The sequence below is a fragment of the Buteo buteo genome, chromosome 7, assembly GCF_964188355.1.
Source record: "Buteo buteo chromosome 7, bButBut1.hap1.1, whole genome shotgun sequence".
Classification (NCBI taxonomy): Eukaryota; Metazoa; Chordata; class Aves; order Accipitriformes; family Accipitridae; genus Buteo; species Buteo buteo.
The window spans coordinates 10,558,672-10,581,461 of record NC_134177.1 but is presented as its reverse complement, the minus strand read 5'-3'; the positions used below and the strand labels follow the sequence as shown (position 1 = coordinate 10,581,461).

Sequence of the window (22,790 nt, the reverse complement as noted above, 5' to 3'; positions counted from 1 at the left end):
CCCAGTTCTCATCTCTGAGATTTCAAGGTCTGCTTCAGGTCAGTCGTCTCTTGTTCAGTTTATCTTGAAGTCCCATATTTACACAATTCTAAGAAAAGCCTCAAGTTTTTCCATTAACTATTACACATCTGTCTCTATAAACTCTGCATGTTTTAATCTTTTGCCAGTAAAGCACCTGCCTCTTGCTGATTTTTCATCTTTTGTTCAACTTGTCTCTACTGATTAGCTTGACTGGGTTTCAAACCAATCCTGGGTTGGAGCTATACAGTGGGGGAAGCTGGAAACACTGTTCATGGCCTGTTGAGCAGCTCTGTTGCATCTCATATTTTCCAGGTAACTCATTCTATTATTAAATCTATTGACTTATTCTACACTTTACATGGCCTTGCAGAGCCCCAGGACTAAGCTGCAGAGTGAGAGTCTGTCCTGCCCCCAGTTAGCCCAGCAGTCCTTTCTGTTTTCACTTTCTTTCCTAACCATCATTTATTTCCTTCTGCGGTAGTTTACAGACAAGAAGCATCGGTCTCCCCCTCTCTCTCCACCTCCTTTCCAGCCATGTGACTGAGCACTCCCTGCATCAAGTGAAACTTTTCAGTCCCCAGGAAACCTTGATTTCCTTTCCACCCACTCCACAGTGAGAAGCAGCATCTCTCCAACCTGCAGCTGTGCTGGCCATGGGGAGGAGCGCATGGAAGTTCATCTTGCTAATCTTTGCCTGTGGTGAGTAACATCCTCCATTATTTCTATCAGAAAAATGAAATAGACTACGCTAGTTTTGTTTCCTTGTAGTCAGGACAGCGCCTAAAACAGACGGAAAACTTTAAATAGTTTTGTTGCTAGCACTAAGGGTGCTTTTAGTAAAGTCCTACTCCTAGGAAATAACTATAACTATGTTTAATTGCAGCTGGTATAGACTTAGTCTGATGTTTTCCTGTGTATTTTCCCTTGCACTCTGTGGTGACATAAACTCTGACTCTGTGATGGAGTCAGCTCAAAATAGTATTAGAAGCAGACTTTTTGGGGCTTGCTTTTCTTAATTAAAAATAATTTCCAGACCAGCAGAACTGACTGAAAGTCTTGAGTGAGACAAGCAGAAGAAAAACTAAGGAAGCATTGCTCAAGTCATTCATCTGTCTGCATTGCAAGGTGCAGAGCATGAACAGGAAAGCAAGAGTGAGGCGCGGGGCTTGGAGAAGGCAGGCTGGGGCTTATCTCAGCGACAAACCACATCAAAGTCACAGTTCAATCCTTAATGCTGCTCTGTGAAAATCTGTGGAGCCAGCCTGGTCAGGGATATGTCCCAGCATGTTAAGTCATCCCTCAACGCCCACAGCAGTACAAAATCTGCCAGCTGAAAAAGGAAAGAGCGTGGTTTAATCTGTGTATTCTGCAGTGTGTTTTGCCATCGGCACACAGGGATCACAGAAGTATCAACTCCGTCCCTCTCCCAGCATAGTGAGCAGGGAAACAGCCCAGGGACTTGACCACAAGCAGCTCTCGCTGTATCTATCTGCTTTGCTTTCCTGCACCTGCTTCATAGAGCCTGCTGAAGTAGCCCCAAAACATATTCATGAAAGGAGAGCATGATCAGACTGAGAGAAGTAACACTAATAACTCAGGGGTCAGTAAGGATCTTTTTGACCAGAAAGAACTTGTTTCCTCAGCTCCTTATCCATTTTTGATCATTCTTTTAATAATTTGTTGTCATCTTTTAATAATGCCACAAAGTCAAGTCTTTCTCTGCAACTCTAATAAACAATTAGAGTTTAAGGATAAAGGTTTAAGAAACTGCTCCTATATTGGAGGGAAACTATGACAGTACCAAAACCTCTCAGAAAATCTCAGTGCTTTTCCAGTTCCTGAAGGACTTAAACCAAAGCAGCTGGAGCCAGCAAGAGTGTTTTCAGTGCTTGTAGGAGCTGGGTCAGGTTTTTGTGTCCACACGAGATCAGTCAGCTAAACACGAGCATTTCTTCTGAGCGGCAGAAAGTGGAACAAATCTGCTGGGCGGCTGAGCAGCATGAGTGTGTGGTTAGACAAGAAGAGGAAAAAATCCTCAGCAAGTGTTTTTTTCACCCACCCCATTACAGGACAGCAGGCTGAGAAATGTCACAGCCAGATCGTGGCACTGAGTGCTCCGCTCCCCACCGTAATGCCTGGGAGCAAAGCAGTGACGTTCCTTTGCTGGCATTGACTGAAACTTGTCACCAAAGCATGAAAATGGGGGCTCCAGGCCCAGACTGGGAACAGCAAATTTCTGAGAGCTGCCCTGATCCTTTTCTGAGAGTTTTGTTCTGGAGCATTGCATGCATGGAGGCTTGCTGGGCAGAAACACAGCCCTCGGCATTTGTAATGCGCAACTTTGAAGCCAAGGTGAGACGAGGGGATTGCAGCCGCTTGCTCCGGGAAGATACACAGCAGGGAGCACGCATCTCTTGAGCAAAATGTTGGTCGTATGTTCTGAGCTGGCTTCATAGGAAAAATAAAGAGGAATATCAGGGGGGTGCAGAGCTGCAATTCTTCATTGTTCTGTGGCCCCTTTTGCTGGCAGAGCTGTGAAAAGGGCTGGCGGGGTGGGAGCCGTGCAGGCGGCTCCTTTGCCGAGCCGTGCCAGGCTCCTTGAGAGGCAATGCTGCAGTTCTGAGGGAGCCGTGGTGATTTAGTTGGAGGGAAGGTCAGGCACCCCATGGGCCCACCTGCCCCTTCGCACAGCAGAGTTACCGAACTACCTCCAACAGCCACCCAAGACGAGCCAAGACCTTTCGGTGCAACCGGAGAGCAATCCTTACCCATCCCTGGCAGCTCATGTGGCCAAATGCTTTTTGAGAAGACAACTCAAGCCAACAGGTTTAGCAGCGTGGCTGTGCCCCGAAAGAAGCTCCAAAATGCTTGGGAGAGCTGTGGGAGGCTGGAAGAGCAGTTTGGCAGGTCAGCTGGTGAGCATGAGCCGTGAGCCACCACAAAGACATTTCTGACTTTACCCCTCAGCGACCCTGTCAGGCTGAATGTTTCTGTAATGGAAAATAGTTAGGTTGAAATGACCTTTTGGAGAAAATGAAGCGTCATTTAAAAGCTATGGGTAGCACCCAAATGTCAGTAAAATAATGTTTCTCTCCATGCCTGTAAGGTAGGTGTTATCTGGTCAGTAATCCAAACCAATCTGTTAACTAAAAACTAAGAAGTACTGACTATTTAAGACTTGTGTAAATTTAAATACGGGTTGTTTAGCAGTCTTGCAGGGGGAAAAAAAGAGTGAAAATTGCAAGTTCTCTTTTGTTTTTATTGTGCTGATACAATTAGATGCAACTACCTATAGCTGGTATATGGCAACTGCTCTGATTTTCCACTGGCAAACAGAGAAGGAGATAAGTTATCTGCTTTTCAGCTCTGCCAGCAGGTGTGGTAAAGTCTAGGGGAAAGTGAGAAAATGAACTAAAGTATCATATTAATTATGGCATTTTTAGGTTCCTTCTGATAAAATTCACAATCAGACAGCTCTGTCCTGTCATTTTTGTGGCTTTTCAGCTGTATCAAGTTGCCCTTCTTTGATGATAACATCTACACTGGCAGTCAAGTATATTCTGTACAGCACAGAAGTGAAACCTAGGCAATTTTAGGAACATGGAGTATACATCTACACTTCTGCTCTTCTCTAGCATAGCGATTTTTAAGGGAAAATTGTGGTATGGGTTCAGATCTATACATCTGTTCTCACTTCTTTGGTTTTGATCTTGAATTTGATTCAAAACCCAGTAGGTTTTATTATTCTTATTTAGTTCATATGTATCCTAAAATGGTGAGATTTTGTGAATTCAGCAATTGTTGCAGGTCTCTCTTCATGCTGAGTGAAAATAAAAAATTAAATGAAGAGGAGCTTGTGAAATTTCAGCCATTTCCATTCTGAATGTGCCTCTGGCCTTAACTGATCCTAAAATCTGAATCTCAGCAACCTGCCTGCCACAAACCTTGGACACCAATTCATGAGAAATTTCTTTGGAAGAACCAGCGTACAATAAACTTCTCAGACAACATGTTGTGGCATCCTCTGTGGAGCCATACTGCTAGGAATATGAGCTGTCTTGGACTTTTGGGTCCCTTCAGTCTCCAAACTGGAGAATTCATCTCTGTCCTCCAGCTAATTTAGGCAGTAAAGCATTTAACTACACCTGAAGCTTCATGCACATGAAGGAATTCATATATGTCAGTGATTTATGATTTCTTTTATCTTGACCTTTTCTTTACAGAGTCTTGTTGCATACTCACAATCAAACACTCAAGCAGAAGAGTTGTGACCTTCATCTATTCTACAATGTACTTTTCCTACTTTTGCTTCACTTCCTTATTTACATTTAGGAGCCAGATATTTTCTTTTCAGTTCCACAAGGGACAAGTTTCTGTAAATGTTATAAGATGGAAGCGTAATTTTGGTGCTGTGACTATTTCCAGATGTGGTCCAAAATGCCCCTGGATGCTGTACCCTGAAATTTGTTTCTCATTGCTGAAAGCCCATCCCTGAGAGGGCTGGACTTTCCTTGTTTGGAGCATCCCCTTGGGTACCTCCCAGGAGGAAGAACTTCAGGGTTCAAGCTGGCATGGCTACAACAAAACCAAAAATAAATATCTGGAATTTCCCTGTCTCCCAGACTGGTGTCCCAGACTATTGTGAATCACTGTAAGACCATTATGCTGCCTCACTTCCTCCACACACACAACATGTTCCCTTTCCCCATGCATTGTTGGTAAGTAACCAACCACCCCTTCACCTCTTACACCCACTTTATCCTTCTTAGATCTTGATAATTTGCTTCTAGCAAATCTTGCTGTACTACCGCCTGCAAGGGAATTCTTGAGCTGCCTGGGGATTGTGCAAGGTCTGCTCACACCTCCAGCATCCTCTGGCTTCTTCAGCAGTAAAAGCACCATGTGAGGAGCTGGGAGCCAACGTGCTTCCACTGCAATGGGTATATTCAGAGGTGTGAAGATTGGGAGGAGGGTGAAAAGTTATTGATAGTCCTACAGCATGTCTGCCTTCGCTCTCCTATCATGACTGGAGCCAAATGAAGAATAAAATCATATCACCCACTTGATAACAAAATCAGTGCAGTTGTGTTGTGGGTATCAACAGAAATGTTAAAGGTAAAAGTTTCTAGACTACTACTTATTTGTTTCTTTGCAGCATTTTCCTCCTGCTCTGCTGAAGTGGCTCTGGGGGTCGAACTGTCTCCAGAAACCATATCCTTCCATCAGACGGCTACTTCTGCTCAGCCACTTTCCCTTTATCATTCTTCACCCCATCAAGGTACCACAGTTCATTTTAACAGCACAGACTCTCTTAAAACAACACACATAAGCCATAGAACAACTGTGCAGACAACAGACCAGCACGACGTAACAACAGAACCAGACCATCACACGACAGCCCAGGCAGGAGCAACCACCATACAAGTGACTGGCCAGAAATCTCCCATGGTGGTATCCACAACATCAGCAGACAACACAACTGCAGCTGGTCAGGCTACAACCCAGGCAATCGAAACAGTTACTCCTGCAGTGAAGAACACAACCATACACCCTATGTCCTCAACCAAGCAAGCCAGAACACATGTGAGCACAGAAATGACAGCGGCAGCCACAAACACAACCATAAAACATACAACAGGAAACACACAAATGACGGCTGCTGCCCTAACTACTATACCCACCACCAGGCAAACAGTAAAGCCCACCACAGGGTCAGGAAATCAGACAACAGCGCCTAAAAGTCCAACAGCCACAGCCATGATCAACACAACAACCATTCGTCCACGGACTCAAACAACCATCCCATCTACTATGATGACAGTGAGACCCACTCTTGCACCGCAGCCTTCTCCCATTCCCACTGGCACATACACCGTTTCCAATGGGAACAGGACCTGCATCAAAGCAGTCATGGGTTTGCAGCTGATCGCTCAATATACACAGAAGGTGAGGTGGAAAGACTACAAGGATGAGCTTTGTAATGACTGTTTCTTCATTAGCTGGAATTTATTCTTCTTCTTTCAAAGCAATTTTTAGACGTTAGCTTGTATGATAGAAATAAGTGGTTTGCTACCAGTCTGAGGGCTTTTCTGTGCGACAGCATCTCAGCTGCTGTACTTTGGCTTGTGTGATGATGTCAATGGGATGTGCAGGCGCTTTCTTATATCAGTGATGTAGGTGTGGTAGCAATACTGAAGGGGTAGATCAGCCTTCAGCATTATTCGTGTTTCCCAGAACGGAAATCTAAATTGACTTCAGCGAAAGGCTTGACATTGCGAGTTGCACAGACTTGGCTTCAGAGGTGAGTTGTCTTGATGCAGATGCCTGGAGATTTTAGGATCACAGGAACTGCCAGGCTGGGTCATAGCAGGGGTCCTGGGGAGCTAGTACCCCCTCCTAGCAGTGATCCACAGTGAATGATTCAGCAAAAGATGTCATAAAACCCGAAATGGTGATTATATCCCTCATACTTATGGTCTTGTAACCTCCATTAATACAATATGTGGGGTTACATCCTCAGGCTCTGGAGTTCATATGCCTCAAGACATCCCCATTACAAATCCAAATATTCTTGTTTGGGGTCTGAATATTTCTAACATGGGAGGAGTATCTAATGTTGGTAAAAGTAATTTTCATCGCTTGTCCTGCGGGAAACCAGGCAGGGAGCATGGTTCCCAACCTTATCAGACCACAGTGAGATGTTTATTACAAAAGTAAGGTGTGTTTGAGATAAGACTGAAGGAGCCAAACTGTATTCAGAGCTGCAGAGCTCCCCTTTCAGACTACAACGTGGGTTGGCAGATGCTAGAGGTGAACTGTAAAGGACATAATGAGGAGGCAGGGGTGATATGAGGAGCAACATACGTTGAAGCCAATCTAACCCCTGCCTGCCTTTGTCTTGATCTTTCTTCTGCCTTCAGGTGCAAGTTGCCACTGCTCCCTCTTTTTAAATTACCACTGGTGCTCATCTGACCCTGCTCTGAATCGTATCAGTTCACCAAATGAGCAGAAAACTATTATTTTCTGCCATCTTAATGCACTGGAACAGCTCAGTGATGTGTCAGACAAGCACTAGGGCTAGTTTATGAGTGGGGAATGACCCTGGCAGACAGCAATTAGGCTGCCGCCACTACCAGCCTGTTCCTTCAGCCACACAAAACCTGTCTGGGGGGAAAAAAAAAAAAAAGCAGCTATAAATCTCTGTGTGTTTCTTATTAAGTTTCTCCCCTCCTCTTCATAAGCAGCCCTGCAACGTCTCTTCTCTCCACAGAAGGGGATGGAGTACATGACTGTCAACCCCAATGCGACACAGACATCTGGAAGCTGTGGGACGGTGCAGTCTGAACTGAACATAACTTTCAGTGGAGGGTTTATAAACTTCACCTTTGTAAAGGTAACTGTTGCATTCAGAGGGAAGGAGTGTTTAGAATTGGGGAGCTGGAACTTAGCCTGCCTTTGATCCAGCTTGTGCTGTGGGAAAAGGCATTTCATTCATCTCTATGCTAGTTTTCCACCTGCATATAAGGCGCTATTACTCCTGTCCTTCCCAGGAGGCTAGAATCATAGAACCATGGATTAATTCAGGTTGAAAAAGACCTTTAGAGGCCACCTGGTCCAACACCCTGCTCAGAGCAGGGCTAACTTCAACATTAAATCAGGTCTTGTCTGATTGAACTTTCAATTTGGAAAGGTTCATATGTGCTATGAAGGGTAGGTACAGTGCCTTGCCATCCTTTGACAGAAAGTGCTAGAGATGGGTAGCAGTGTTAAAGCTACCCATCTAGCAACACAAAGACTAGAAACAGCCTCAAGCAAAATCTGAATCTCATTTTTACATAGGCAAAAGTCTAGTGAGAGGGAAGGCCAGGTCTGTTGTTTGCATTGATGCAGGACAGAGGGAATGGCTTCGGGACTGGAGCCCCTGCGCAGGAACAAAGTGTGTGTGCCAGGAGTTCTGACTCATGCTATCACATTGCTCTTATGAAATGGTGTCTCAGGGACCACCTGAATGCAGGTGAGGTTAGTCATTTGTTTCCCATAAATGCCAAGTATCACAACTGTCTGGCCAAAAGCCAGCTGTGGCTGTTAAATCTAAAGGACAACCTGTACAGTTTTAAGTGCCCAGGAGCCGCGGCCCATCCACAGCTGAAGGGGCCTAATTTCATCTCCTTTCTGAGTGGAAAATTCCAAACAAGTGAACTACAACAACAAAATTGTAGATAAGTGCCCCTAAAATGCACCACACCAGGGAGACTTATAAGTACACACAGAACCTCGGGCAAGAGAGAAGCCCTGCTAACAGTGGGAAAATAAGCTTCTTTTTTTGACATTGTGTCTATTGGTACCACGTTCCCCACTGGGACTGCATCCTATGTAGATGAGGCTTTAACATAAGCTATCAAGAGTGCTGCTGCTATTCTAACCACAGGAGAAAATTGCCGAGTGCAGCCATCCTCTTGCTTCCTCAGACATTTACACAGTTTACACATTCTGGGAGGCAGCATGCAGTATTATTTACATGAAGGCTAGTAAGGGCTGGGTGGTGATGCCAGCAGGGCTAAAGACAGAAGTTAATACTGTGTATAAAGTCATTAATGTGCAGGGAGGAATATGGCATGGGTTGGATCCCATCAAACTCTGACTGAATGTAACATGCATGTCCTGGAGCTCCATAGCAGTTCAGAGCTGCATAGAATCATAGAATGGTTTGGGTTGGAAAGGACCTTAAAGATCATCTAGTTTCAACCCCCCCTGCCATGGGCAGGCACACCTTCTACTAGACCAGGCTGCTGGGGCTATCATTGCTGATCTGTGTCCTTCAATTAATCAAGCCAAAATGTCAACCTTACGTCCTGGTTCTGAGCTCAAATTAGTGATGATTAAGAAAAGTACAAATGGTTAATCAGTCACTTCCATAGAAAGTCCAAGAGGCAACAGCAAACTATGCCACACCTGAGTCATTAATGCTTGAGCAGAGAAAAGGTATCAATTAATAATCATCTTGATTTTAGTTTATGGCAGAAAGTTTTCTAAAAGTTACAGAGGAAAAGTGAGGTAAAAAATCAAGGAGCTGTTTTAAAACAAAGGATCAGTTCAGACCATGAGTGTTTGCTTTAAATGTGTGCTTCCTGCAACAAGGGGAGCATTTTCTGTGTTACAAGGATCCTTAGAAAAAGTCTGGTGATTCAAGTACCCATGAAAGCCCCAGCTTGTAGCAGTGCTAAGGAGACTGATGTGAACCTTTAGGAGGTACTTGACCTGTCTTGCCCTGAAAAAGGTGGTTATTGGCACAGCATTAGACAATCCACCCTTTACTTAAAGATAAGCCTCAAGAGCATAGCAGGGCTTGGCTTAGACTGCTTTGAAATTCAAGTTAATAAGAAATAATTTTGCTGCTGTTTTTTACGTGTTTGGCCCCCACAGTCTCTCTTAACTGCTTTGAACCAGGAGTGCTCCAGTGGTGGCACTTCTGATTTTCACCGGTGAGAGAGGAGCTGGATCAGGCCCCAGGGCTGCAGCGCTGGTGCGGGGCAGCAGGAGGTGAGCACCTGGCTCAGTACTCACCACTGCCAGCTGCCTTTTGCAAAGAACTTGAAAAAAGGAAGTTTTGTAACCAACCCACAAGATGTGAAGTAGGAGCAGGTGTTTTCCCCAAGCAAAGTTATTAACTGTGGCCAAACAGAACATAGCACTGCCGCCAAAAAAATGGTAATATTTGACCTATCTATGTCTTTAAGTAGGAATAATGCTGAGAACCTCTTCTCTGGTGTATTTCTTTCTTAAACTTTCCCAATCCACCCTACCGGCTTTTAAACTGCATAACATTAAAACTGGCTGCACAGGAGACATTCATGTCTGCTGTGATTTGTCCACCAGCTGCACTCACCAGTCCCTGCGTGCTCACAGCTGGAATTAAAATGACTAGTAGGGCTGCTACATAAAGACTTATGTTATACTCCAACACTGCTACCAGGGAAAAGCTCTTAGGGCTGGCCCTCACTTTGTGACAGTCCAGGGGAGGACAGCATTCAGGTTGCACCAGGGTTTTAGGGCACTTGCAGGCAGGACACTTAGCTGGAAATTTTGCTCTGTGCTGTTGTGCCAGGTGCTTTCCATGTCAGCAGTCTGTGCGCATACAAAAAAAAGCCAGCCAGAACCAACAGTGTCAGCAGGATGAAAAGAACAGTTATTTCTCCCCTACACATCCAGGTTGCTGTTTTCTCATTTGTAGTGACTGCTGTTGGCAGACAAAATAGGAACTGAGTGGTACTAGCATGAGCATGTACTCTTGGCTCTCAGCTTGTTGCTGACCTCTCCCAGTTCAAAACAATATGATGAACATAGAAGCACTGCTGCTTTCTGCAGTTTGCTCACGCAAAGAGCATCTATTCATAAAGTGCACTGCAGCACCGAGAGTCCCAAGTACTTCTAAAGGTGTGGGCTTAGGTCCTGCAAGCAGGCAGACTGCAGGTCAGCATGGATTAATTCAGTGCAGGATTACTCAGGAGAGCACTGTAGGGACTCTCAATAAAAGCAGAACAGGTGAATAAAAATAAAATGGCCTTATCACATGCCAGTTAATTTGTGCAATGTATACTGTTTGCTTAACTCCCTCCTACTTTCGGTTACCACAAGTATCACACAAATGTCTAGTTTGAGCAGTGTGTAATAAAATGTGTTTCTTTGGGAAATTCTTTGTGAACATTTTGCTGTGGTGAACTGTATTTTTTTCACAAATATGAGGATGTATTACGAATAAAGATATCTCTTCTTTCACAGCAAGCTCCAACGTACTATGTCAGTAAAATTGAGGCCAGATTACAGTTATCTTCCGAAGGTCAGTGATTTTACACTGTCTTAATTTCATATCAAACTGTTCTGGGTGTGGAGCAGGCTTCATGTCTTTAAAACAATGGATTTTGCAAATTATGTGTTTATCAGGCTTTCAACATGTCACTCACCTAAATCTTATGGTATGAAAATGGAAGAGAAGGGACTGGGCTGCAGTTTCATCAGAATTGTTCAATTTTCCTTTTGTCCTCAAAAACTTTCCCTGCCCCACCTCCTTCAAAATAGAGAATACTTCAAACCTAAATTTAAGATACAAAACAGTCCTCAAAGTTTTTATCTGCAAACACACAAAAATGCTGTGACTTCAGTTCAGTTGCATGCATCTTTCCAGTCTAATAAGCAAACTAACTGAATACAGTATCTGGATCACAGAAATGCAGAGGTGGATCCAGATTTCAAATACACCAGTATGAATAAGAGGCATGTCTGACATTCTGGTTTGGCAAAAATAAGAACTGGACCCAGGATGAGGTTCTTCAAACCATTCTGATATCCTAGACCTTGTCCATGCTTTTGTCAGGTGATTAGATTTTCTTTTTCTTATATAGACCTGATTCTTGCCATTTGAACAGGCAGGAGCTGCCCCAGAAGTTACGGCCCAAAAAATCCTAAGAGAATATCATTTAGGTCAGAGAGAAAAATTCTGAGCCACCACTTCAGTTTTTCTCTGACATTAATTTTGCACAAATTTGTCCAAATATATCAAATCTGTGATAGGTTAAACAACCATATTATGTCACTTCTCCATTTGTTACTCAAGTCTTTGAATTGACTTTTGTCCCTGAAAGAAAAACAAATCAGGAGCTTGACCAGGTGTGTCCTAATAGCACTGAGCTTTTTGGAAGCTCAGTGCCTATTTTTCTTCTCACTGATGAGCACTTTTATTAACTCAAGTGGCGCCTATTCTGAACTACAGCAATTAAAGTAAAAGAAAAGCTGATCCAGAGGACATGTCTCCTACAGATGTTCTCAGTCTAAATAACCAGAGTTTTCTTGTGCATTGCTAAATGCAAATTGCAGCAAATACAAACTAATCGGCTTAATCATAAGTTTTAAAATCCTCAAATATACTTAGAGTCCTCCATACTGGTGCTGGCAAGAGACATTGCTACGCATGGCTATTTGTTACTGCCTCTCTGCCAGATGTTGTCATTTCAGTCTGCCAGCAGGGTTTTTTTTTGCAGTGAGCAAGCCCGTATCTTTTCTAAGATAAAAATTACTAAATTAACTGTATCAGTACACACTGGTGTACTGACTTTGACTGAAGAGGACCAGGAGTATGCTGCACACTATTGTGCTGGCAGATGTGGTGGAGGTACAATGATGCAGAGTTGGTGATGTGGATGATTTTTGTCTTAAACTGTTATATCTGCTTTCAAAGGATGATATGCATAAAGGATATGCCCAGGTTACATGACCTTTTCATGCTTTGAACTTGAGCCATATTTTCCGTAAAGTACTGTGATACTGAAATATGTTCAAGAACATATTTAATACATAAAGCAATACAGACTAGATATGTCAAATTCCCATGCTAGAGATGGTATCTCTGTTTTGTCTGGAAATAGCCATGCTGGAGATCTAAGATAGTTGTCTGCTCCTGTGAGAATCCTAACCCCCTCTTGCAGGCTCAGGTTGTTAAAATATTTTGAAGAAGCATCTGAAATTTTAGCCACTTTTTCAGACCCAAGCTCAGCTGAGTTGCCCATTGATAGTTAAAGCACTCATTTAAACATGGAAGAAATGTAACTGATACATTATGGGGAAAACATCCATGCCTTAGACACATATGTGACTGCTGCTCTGCCAAAGCACCGGGGTTCCTCCATTTTATCTCAGAAAAATGTTGGTTCCAACAGAGTTTGTGTGGATTCTCATTTGTCTTTCTCATTATGCCTTCCAGGTATGCTTTACTATGCAGCCATACATGAGAAGTTGTTTACAACAAAGCTGGGGAATTCCTTTAAGTGTGCTAGCAAGCAAACCTTCACCTTGGAGAAGAACTTCCAGCTACTCTTTGTTAATATGCAGCTGCAGGCGTTTGATATTGTCGGTAACCAGTTTGGAAAAGGTAAGTAGAAGGTTACCTTTTCCACCCTTCTGAGATCTACATGTCAGTACTCTGGTAGCCTGATAGATATAATCTGCTAGATTATAACCATACACGTGCGGTGATCCTATAGCACAATCACAGCTTTGTAATAGTTGCCAAATAATGTAACCTGCCCACTGCTGTATTCTCACCCTTTTCTGAGTAATTTTCAACACAGTGGTAATACCTATGGAAGATGGAAATGTATCTTTCCCTCCTGCATTCAGTACCTTCTGTTTCACCTTCTCATTAAAAATGTTCAGTTCTACAGGCACAATTTTATTCTTCACTCATCTTCTCCCAGAGCAAGCGGAGGTGTGTTCACCACCATTGCATTGCCCAAACCCCTAATATGTACAGTTAAGTTCAAGGTCACTGTTCTCAATATAGTCAGATTTTAGCTATTTTGAAAGGCTCTTGACACTTATGATGTCCCACAGCTGCAGCAGCAAAACTGCCAACTAATAAGGGATATTTGTGAATGCAGGATGATACTTTCAGAGCAGCTGTGTCTAGACATGATGAAATGTGCTCCTGAGGAGGAACATGATTGGCATGCTCCCAGTTTCAGAATTATATGTGATGCTCATCTCTGCAATTTGTCTTTTCTTGAGTACAGCCACAAAGAGACAACTATGTAGCTTAGTAAAAGACAGAGACAGAACAGTACTGACTCCCCTGGTCTCTGGGAGAACGTATTGGGGCTCATAACAACTTCTTCCCCACACCCACACCTGGGGTTCCTTCCACAGGGAAATGAGATGTTGCCATCCTTGTTTCTTGTCCGGTGATGCAGCCAGGACCTGGCTGGGCTGTGGGGTCCAGGACTGCTGGGTGCACCAGGAAACTCCCATGTCCCACAGTATGGACACTCTCACGGCCTACTGCCTTACTTCTTATGAGATGCATGAAAGATCCTACAAAAAGCAGAGAGGTAGACTAGATTGGACCCTGTGGTCTCTTTCAAATTGTACATCTTCACATTTCTGTGACTTCCTCTCAGGGTGTTTCCATACAAGAACTCAGGTGGAAAGATAGGCTTATCAGTTCTCCAGCCTTTCAGATGCACTAATAAAACATTCCCTTCTTCTGAGATTTGACTTTCTGCATGCTTACAAAATATTGCCCCTGTATTCTTTTTATTTTAGATCTGTCTTTTGACTCAGTTTGGCTCTGTTTGACTGATTCTTCTTTTGTTACTTCACCATTTTGGCTGCCTTTCTTATTCTAAAAGGAATATAATGGGAAACAACATTTGGGGCTTTTTAAAGACATGGACCATTTTCTTTGCATACTTTTCTTTGAGTTCTTAAAAGCTGCACTGAGAATCCAATCCATGTTCTCATTCTCATGAAGATTTTTTTCATGGGATAACACTGAGCTGGAACAACGCATCTGGTCCCCACATTCCCATTTGAATTTGTACAATGAATGAGTTCAGTTATGGCTTTTGGTATGGCCTCACCTCTAGCAGAGACAGAGCTTAGAAAGACTCTCTCTTTCTCCCCCCCCCAGCCCCCACGCCCCCAGGTCAGGCTAATCTCTGCTAATCAATACCATATACAAAATTAAATTAGTTTTGCTCTTAATCAAAGGGCTGAGAAAGCAGCTACCACCTCTGAAAAAATTCCCCAGTGGCCATGAAATAGTTACGAAACTGTTACGTACCTCTGCTCTGTATGCAGATTTTGAAAGACAAAATCCCCAGTGAAGGAATGACTCTATACACATCACCAGCCTCCTGCCCTCAGGTGTCTTGAGACTGGTAGTTTCACTTCTGTTGCTCCTGATTTGCTTATCTTTAAAAGAGGAAGAAAAAGAAAACAATAATGATCATTGGTTTCAAGTTCCTTACAATTTTGTACAGACTGCAGCAGCATTACATCGATAGCTTGGCCTGTTTGAGTGTGGAAAGCTGTAAAAGTGTCTTCTGAACTGCATTTCAGTATAGCAGAAACAATTCCTAGTTCATAGCCCAAGGTTTCGTGAAAGCAAAATGGCCAATTCAAACATCTCTGGCTTTTGCAGTACTCAAATGCAAATACTTTTCAGCTTACTTCCTTAGCAGCAGGTTACATTAACCAGACAAAGCTTTTAAAAGGCAGCATCTAGTAGAATGCTGATGCCTTTGGCTTTGTGGCGTTGCATCACATGAAATCACCATCTGGATCAGAGAAGAGGAGGATCAGATTTTGGGGAAAGCTGTGTGGGGGCTCTGGAGCTGTGATGTGATGTCATGCACTCCACATGCTCCCTGGGCTAACTGCCTGCTGTTGGTGTAGAGATTCCGCCTGGGGAAAAGCCCAAGCTAAGCTACAGTCTGTGCCAGCACGGTCATCAGAATTAGACAATAACAACAGAGGCTTTTGTCTTAGAGCGCTGTTGAAATCTGCCTTGGAATAGTCACGGAAATGAAAGGGGTGGAGGGTGTTGTATCTCCCTCATACCTGGGTATAAACTGGATTCACTGCTGAGCTGGGATATACTCTGGGGTTTAGCTGATCAAGCCACCCTACTTAGAGGATAGTTTGCTACTCAGGTGCCACTCAAAGCATCATGCTAGAGGTCTTTCTTTCCTTGGAGCCCGAGGAAGGACCATTCCTATAGATCAGATGGAAGATGTAGGTCTGATCCAGTTCTGGGGTAGCACATCAGTGATCATTCCCAGACCTTGCCTTCACTCCCAGGGCTACACTTGTTGTATTGTGAATTTGAGACTGATACTGCCGTTGTTACTTGGGTGAATATTCCATTTATGTCAGTGACCCAGATGGTACAGTCTCTGCATAGGAAAGCCACCAATTTACCCCAGTCTGGAAGTTCATTTTTAAGTAATGAGTTTCCATTCAATCAGAGGATGACTTGACTATTCATTTTGGTAGGAACTGGCTGAAGAAGTCAGGATTTGCCCCTTCTGTAGCTAAGAGGTATGTTTGGAGTGAATATATCTTTGGATGGTTCTTAAAAGATATTATTTGTGTCAAAACCTTTTCTGATATCATCATATGTACAATAAAATTACAATGGTACTGCTAAAGCAACCCCCTGGACTAAGTCCAAATCTTCTGCCTTCCTAATCTCTTGATGTTCTGACTTAGCCACAATTATCCAGAAATATTCTGAATTAAACACAGAGAACAATTAGAATTTGATTTTTCGTAGGAAACACTGACTTAACTAGGATCCTTGCTGCTCTAATGATGTGCTGGACTATAGGCTCCCTTCTCTGGCCTGATCCCGTTTACTGGGCAGAAGCAATTAGATGCCACATAGGAGCGGTTTTTGTCCATGCAGGATGTGTCTTGCTCTTTATTTTTAGACTTGCACTTTGTAGCGTGATGCTCCACATCTGCTGTCAGCAAGAAAGCCTCCTACTGTGTATGCACTGATCTTGACGGTAAAACAATTACTGTGGACATGAAAGAGCAGAGTCATTCTCCAGTGAAGCATGTAGCAATTTCAAAAGGGGCAAGTATTGTTTTCTTGAGATAAGGCTCATCACAGACAAAAATGTGATAAGTATAGCTCAGGAAAAAAAAAAAGAAAACAAGGTTTTGAGAACTTCTGGCTTGTATTTGCTAACTTTTCTGGAATATAGATGTATAGTCTAGGAGTACAGTGTTCTGCTGTAACACATTCTCTGATCTCCTTTTACTTTCAGAAGAAGAATGTTTTCCTGATAAAAACAGCAAAGCAGCTCCAATTGCGGTGGGCCTGAGTATCCTGGGATTGTTTGTCATTGTGTTTGTCACTTTCCTGATTTCCAGAAGAAAGCCGCATAGAGGATATGAACGTATCTGAGGTGTCCTCGTACTTCCAGATGTGTGTAGCAAGTAGAGAAGTCACAGGACTTCTAGCTTCTACCTGGCAATCTCACTTCCCTGAAGCCACATTTTCAAGTGGGATGACACCATGTGTTTAAAGCTAATGAATATTTCTGAAAGCGATTTCTTTAAGGTGGGAAGGAGAGAACTCATACCATCTACTTTAGGCTATTCTTAGCATCTGATTTAGGTGTAGTCTAGAGGACCAAAGTGAGGAGCCTAAATTCTTTGTATTATCAACAAAGGAGGCAATTCAGACCACCTAAGTCAGATGCCTAAAAATAGCTTAAAGCAAGCAGTATCATTATCCTCCAGAAAATCCATCAGGTTTGTTAAAGATAGTGTTTAGATTTATTAAAATAGATGAGTCCTGTAATATGACCATCAAGTGAATAAACCAGAGGTCCACAGCTACAGACAACCCTGTTAAACCAGAGCTCAGTGAAAGCCTTGTGGGAACACTGCGTACGCTGGCGTCTTAGGGCAAGGCTAAGTGAGACTTCCATTCATGAGCAAGTTCTCACCAGTCCTATAACAGGGTTACGCTTCGTAAGTTCTTGGTTTTTTTCCTGCTAAGCCCTTTGCAAGGACACAGTGGTAATATATGACTCTTACTCTGGAGGCAGTATTTTTAGAAAATTTTCTAGTTACCAGTGACTGTGTATGCAAATAAGAGATTACCCAACTGAGGTCACACAGGGTCTGCCTGACCAGTATGTGCCAAAATTATCACTTGTCATTGCTTGTCTCAGCCCTGCTGCAGAGATGTCTGAACTTCCTGCCAATAATTCTTGAACTGCAGCCTCATAAAGCACAGCACATTAGAGCAATCTGACGCTGGTAAGTTTATCCTGAAGCGTTACGCTGCAAACTGCATGATTCAGAAGCTGATTGACAGGCAGCTGAGATGCCCATGCAGAAGAACTGGGCAGGCATTTGGAGGCAGTAACTCCATCCACCTCCCACACCAGGCCAAGCCACCCCACTTGTCAATCGGTGCTCCAGGCACAGCATCCCTTTGCCACAGTTTTGCAACACAATATGTGGAGAAAGCTGACATGGGGGTCTGGAAGCACTGTGGTATGTGGGCCGGTGCTAAGGATGCCAGTGCAATTGATGGAGACTGGTGTGAATTTGCTTAATAAATTCAAGCAGCTTAATACTTCATGGTCTTGTGAGAGCTCATGAATCACCCACCTCCTGTTCAGACATGGACCTGTTACAGTGACTGCCACTGAACTCAGTAACTGTCCCTCTACTGAGATGGCAGCACTGTGATCTCTCTTAATCCGGGAAGATATCACACTCACCGAAAATGCCAGGGATTAAGTGGCCACAATTGTTGCAGACCTGCACAAGGTCCACAAACAAATAGAAATCCACTGACGTTGTATGTTCAAGGCTTCTGGGAGAAATAAGAGCTTATACAGGCCTAGGACAAACTCAAAGTGAATGCTATCCAGTGTGCTTACAGCTGAGCAGCTGGATTTTCACAGGGAAATAATTTGGAGTTGCTTTAAAGCACACTAATTGATACACTCTACAGTCTATTTCCTGCTAAGCCAATGATGAAGGCATGAAAGTAGTAGTTGCTTTTGAGATTAAGTTCAGCTAATGTTCTTTGTTGTAACAAGGAAAATATCTTTGTCACAAAAGATTTACAAAGCTAAACATACGCACAAATGTACACATACACACACATGTACACATGTGTTTTGTAAAAGGCTCCAGCACTGCTAACCGTGCTTAGTGAAATTTTATCTGTTTTCACCCTTCTTCCTTCCCCCCGGTTAGTGGACAAGCAACCCACTGAACTCAGTGGCATTGTTCAGGCCCTTGGCTTAATAAGATCCCTCTAGTTCTCAGGGTTAGTTAATACTATTAATCTGTTGTTTAGAAAGCAGATTTTTATACTCGATTAAAGCATTCACTTTTTTTAAAACAAGAGAATTGATGAGATGTCCAGCAGGAGAGGTAAATATATGGAAGAGCTTTAATTCAAAAATGAGCCTATGTATGCAATAGTGATGTCACTGTCCCAAACTGTTACATGTGGACATTTTTACAACACTGCCTAAAAAGCTCAGCACTGCACATGATCTGACCCTAAGCTGTTTTGACTAGTGATCAGTAAACATCTTTCCCATTCAAAACTAAGTCCTGTTTCACATGTACTTTGGATTGTTGGGTTGCATGATCTATACAGTTTGTTACTTCTACTGATAGGGATATAGCATGTTCTTGTTATGTTCTGTACTGAAAAATCTCTTTATGTTAATATTCAGTCTTTTAATATTTCATATCAACATGAGGAGAGAAAACTGTTCTTAATGACTGATAATTCTGTGTTTAATTTTGTGACACCCTCTGGCATTTTTACCAATGATGCAAGGTTAATGTTTTTTTCTCCACACTTTTTTCTTTCTACAGTGAATCAAACTGTTGGTATTGAACAATGTGCAGATTCGGGTTTACCTGATTTGTTCTTATGCTTTTTGTTGCTATTATTTGTTTGCTATTTTTATGAAGCTGCATACTGCCCTTTCTAGATGAATAATACTCTGGGCTTGCTCTAAATGGCACATGTGAAGTGCACGTGGTATAAACCAATGAAACAATTGGAGGCTCCCATGAAATGCTGCCAACACATAGCAAAATTTATTCAGTGGAGTTAGGGCTTTACAGTAGTAGAGAATCCATTGGAGAATTCCTTACTGCATCAGGAGATCCCAGCCCCTAAGTGCAACTTTTCTCCCACCTGAAGCCCAGCCTGCATGCTATCACCTCCTTCCCTCACCACAGAACACGCAAACAGCCTGCAGCAGGGATGCGTGTTAGCGTGCCTGCATAGCAGGGTGTGTTGCCTCTCTGAATTTAACATTGAATTAGAATTAGACAGCCCAGCTGCTCCCTCAGTTGCCATGTGCAGCTTTTAAAGCTGATGCCTGTGTTTATTTTCTGCCAGAATTTAGGTGGATATTTGGCTGGCACTTTTTTATCTAATGGAGTTGATTTGAGGTCCTCCTCCCAGTGGGAAGACTCTATAGGTGTAATTGGTCTTGGCTGCCAGACTTTCTCTTTTAAACATCTTGTCTGAGGAAACATTTTGAGCAAAAAGTCCCTAAAAGAGCACTATAGAAAGAAGACGCTCCTATGATAAACTAGCTGTACACTAGGTGGGCCATAATAGTTATACCACGGGCAGCAGTGCACAGTTTCTTTGCTTCCTGACTATGTGGATGTAAATGAAAACAGTATTTTCTAAGCCTGGCAGTTTGCTTCCCTTCCAGGACTGCTCTTTGCCATAATCAGACCCTCGTTCAGCAACTTGCTCACTGCTTGGGACAGGGGTTTACCAACCAACCTGCCCTAAAAATCCGCATGCCAAAAACCTTCATATAGTCGGCATGAGCCCACGTACCCAGAGAGCTGACAGAAGAGCACAGACTGCTGTGGGAGGGGACAAGGTTGCAGCTGGGTCCCAGAGTGACCAGCAATGTTGGTCTCAGCAGCCCCAGCTCATTTATTCCCTCAGCTGCGGCCTCAGATGAACCCATCCCTGAACCAGAAGATATTGATCATGGTGACATGGTGCATCCCATCAGGGAAGCTATGCTTAACTGGCTTGCAAGCATGCGCTGGTCAGGATACAGTGGGGCCACTCATAGAAATTAGGAGGTGAGCACATCCCTATAGCTCCCTGATGCTCTGCTGCAGGTCTCAGCCCAGACCATTCACTATGATCTCTTGCACACCCAAGGTAGACACAAGAGCATCCCGTGAGCATGATGATGTCATACTTAGCCAAATCACCAAGGAGTTTATAAAGCAAGATTTAATTTCTTTCAGTCCTTTTTGCTCTTGGATGGACAAAGTCCAAATTAAAAAACAGCTGTTAATTCTGGTTGAAGGAGGAAGGGAGATGTAGATTAGCAACTTGGGTGTATGAAGATGGTTTGGTTGATCACTTCTAGCTTGCTATAATATATGGTTGCTAAAAAATTATTTGCTATGAGAAGTAAGATATGGTCTTTATTTTTCTATTATTGATGTTTCTATAATAAAGGTTGTATTTAGTCATTAAAGTGTGCATTGCTGTGCAATTATTTGATTTCTCAAGTGCTGTTTCACCTAAACTGTTTAAAGTACAAGTACAGTCTAACAAACAGGCAAGGTCCTATAGGCTCTGGACACAAGCCACAGGCACAGATACACTTATATCCTAACCATAACTTTGATGATTATTTCTTCTGTGGCTTGGGCAGCTTATCTGACATTTCTATCTTTGTTTCATCAGCATTACAAAAAAAAAAAAGGTTACTGAAAATATTATGTGGTTTTCTGTGAATCTCCCCACAACTTGCAGTGTATCTGAATTCACTATGTTTCTTTATACAACTAGATCTCATTTTGTTTCCTATTGGCACAATAAACACAGACCATAACTCACAGCGGATGTGATGGGTGCTTGTTACTTCATGTTTAAACTGCTTTCACAGATAATAATCTTAGGAATCACAATAAGAGTCTTTTAAGGAGAATGCATCCTTTCAGTGTGCAGTTATGGAAACTTGAGGAAATAAATAGTTTGGAAAATACCACACATAAACTTGAGAAATCAACAGCTTCTATGTTGGTCAAATGAATTTCCCAAAGGGTGGGGGCTGGACTAGATGATCTTTAAAGGTCCTTTCCAACCCAAACCAGTCTATGATTCTATGTGACTTTGCTGTAATTTTGCTGTTTGTCACATCAATAGCCAGCTTAAAATATCATAACAGTGGGACAACTGCATGAGGTAAACTTCTCAATAAAAGGAGGCACACAAAAGTTCTTCAGCTTCATCTTTGCAGGTTTATCAGAGAAACTTGAAACCAAATCTGTCTAGATCTATGTTTGGCTAATAACTGCAGCCAGACCCCCTTTTGGGTGCAGGCTCCTGTAAAGCCTCTAAGGCCATTGTTGGGAGGTTGCATGACAGAGCTGGACTGCCTAGGAAAGAGAGGGGTGGGCAGACAGATGGGGGAATAGGATACTACCTTCTCCATGGTGAGCAATATAAGGGTCTGAAATGGCTGCATGAGTCTAACATCTCATGCTCTTCACGGCTAAGGAAGCAAAGGTTGTTAGATGGATTGCAGGAAAGCAGAAGATGTGGTAAAGATGGGGGAGAAAAACCTATCTCTCTGCTGCCAGCAGCTGATTCAGGAACTTATCTGTTAGTGAAGTGCCAGTGAGGGCAACAGAAAGAAAGAAACTTCTCTCAGTGATAAAATACCAGAATTATGCTTCAGTTGCTATTACCATTCTAGTGTCCTACATGATGGATAATTTAATGGCTATAGGTCACAAGCTGAAAACATCACAAGATCCTCGATTTGCCCTTCAGTAGAAAAGCAGGACTGCCAGGAGAGCAGGGTCAGTTTGCTCTGCTCTTTTGCACTTGCTTGGCCTGGTACAATATTAAATTTGGTGCCAGGTTCGCCTAAGTGATACATCTATTTAGTAGACAAGGTTCCTGGCTTGTTCATGTTAGTTTTAGAAGCTGGTCTGGTAAATACACACTTGGGAGATGCATTTCAATTGATAAACTAGGATTTAGATGGGGCCTTCTGCATGATCATTGCCTCGGGGGTGAGGGGTCTGAAGTGGACCCTGTGAGGGACTGAAAGAGTTAATGTCTCAAACATTGCGGTGGGGCAAGTTCTGCTTCACTACCAACTCTGCACAACAAGGAACTCTGCCTAGCAAGGAACCACAGGTGAAAAAAAGCCGGTCAGCCCAGCTCAGCACCAGGGGGGGGGAAGCTGTGCTGGAGGGTGCACAGCTCCCTGTTCTGATGGGGTGAACACAGCAACTCACCGTGCAGGGAAGGGAAAGTTACTCCCCAAACGACCCTCAAGCCCAAAGGCTCACAAACCGCTCATGACACCTAATAAGTGCAAGTGCCTGCCTGAAGGAGGGGCAGGGATGATAAAAGGGCACAAACCGAAGCCCCAGGG

The 22,790-nt window shown here is 43.2% G+C and overlaps 1 protein-coding gene and 1 long non-coding RNA gene across 3 annotated transcripts in view; one reads left to right on the top strand and one right to left on the bottom strand.

Moving 5' to 3' along the window:
• Positions 1-75: 75 nt before the first annotated feature.
• LAMP3 (lysosomal associated membrane protein 3) lies at positions 76-21,204 on the top strand. Of its 2 annotated transcripts, XM_075031477.1 has the most exons (7): positions 76-333; positions 554-720; positions 5,177-5,967; positions 7,292-7,414; positions 10,801-10,858; positions 12,776-12,943; positions 16,626-21,204. In XM_075031477.1, the coding sequence occupies exons 2-7, from the start codon at positions 675-677 to the stop codon at positions 16,763-16,765; spliced, it is 1,326 nt and encodes a 441-aa protein (XP_074887578.1). In that variant the 5' UTR covers positions 76-333; positions 554-674; the 3' UTR covers positions 16,766-21,204. The 2 variants fall into 2 exon arrangements, with proteins under 2 accessions (XP_074887578.1, XP_074887577.1); XM_075031476.1 differs by having other exon boundaries at positions 76-720.
• The window catches only part of LOC142032631 (uncharacterized), a 15,074-nt gene continuing 5,245 nt past the window's right edge, over positions 12,962-22,790 (bottom strand). The window contains exons 2-3 of the long non-coding RNA XR_012650929.1: positions 14,633-14,763; positions 12,962-13,881 (exon numbers count right to left, since the gene is read on the bottom strand). This is a non-coding gene — a long non-coding RNA (uncharacterized LOC142032631). The remainder of the gene's footprint in view (positions 13,882-14,632; positions 14,764-22,790) is intronic.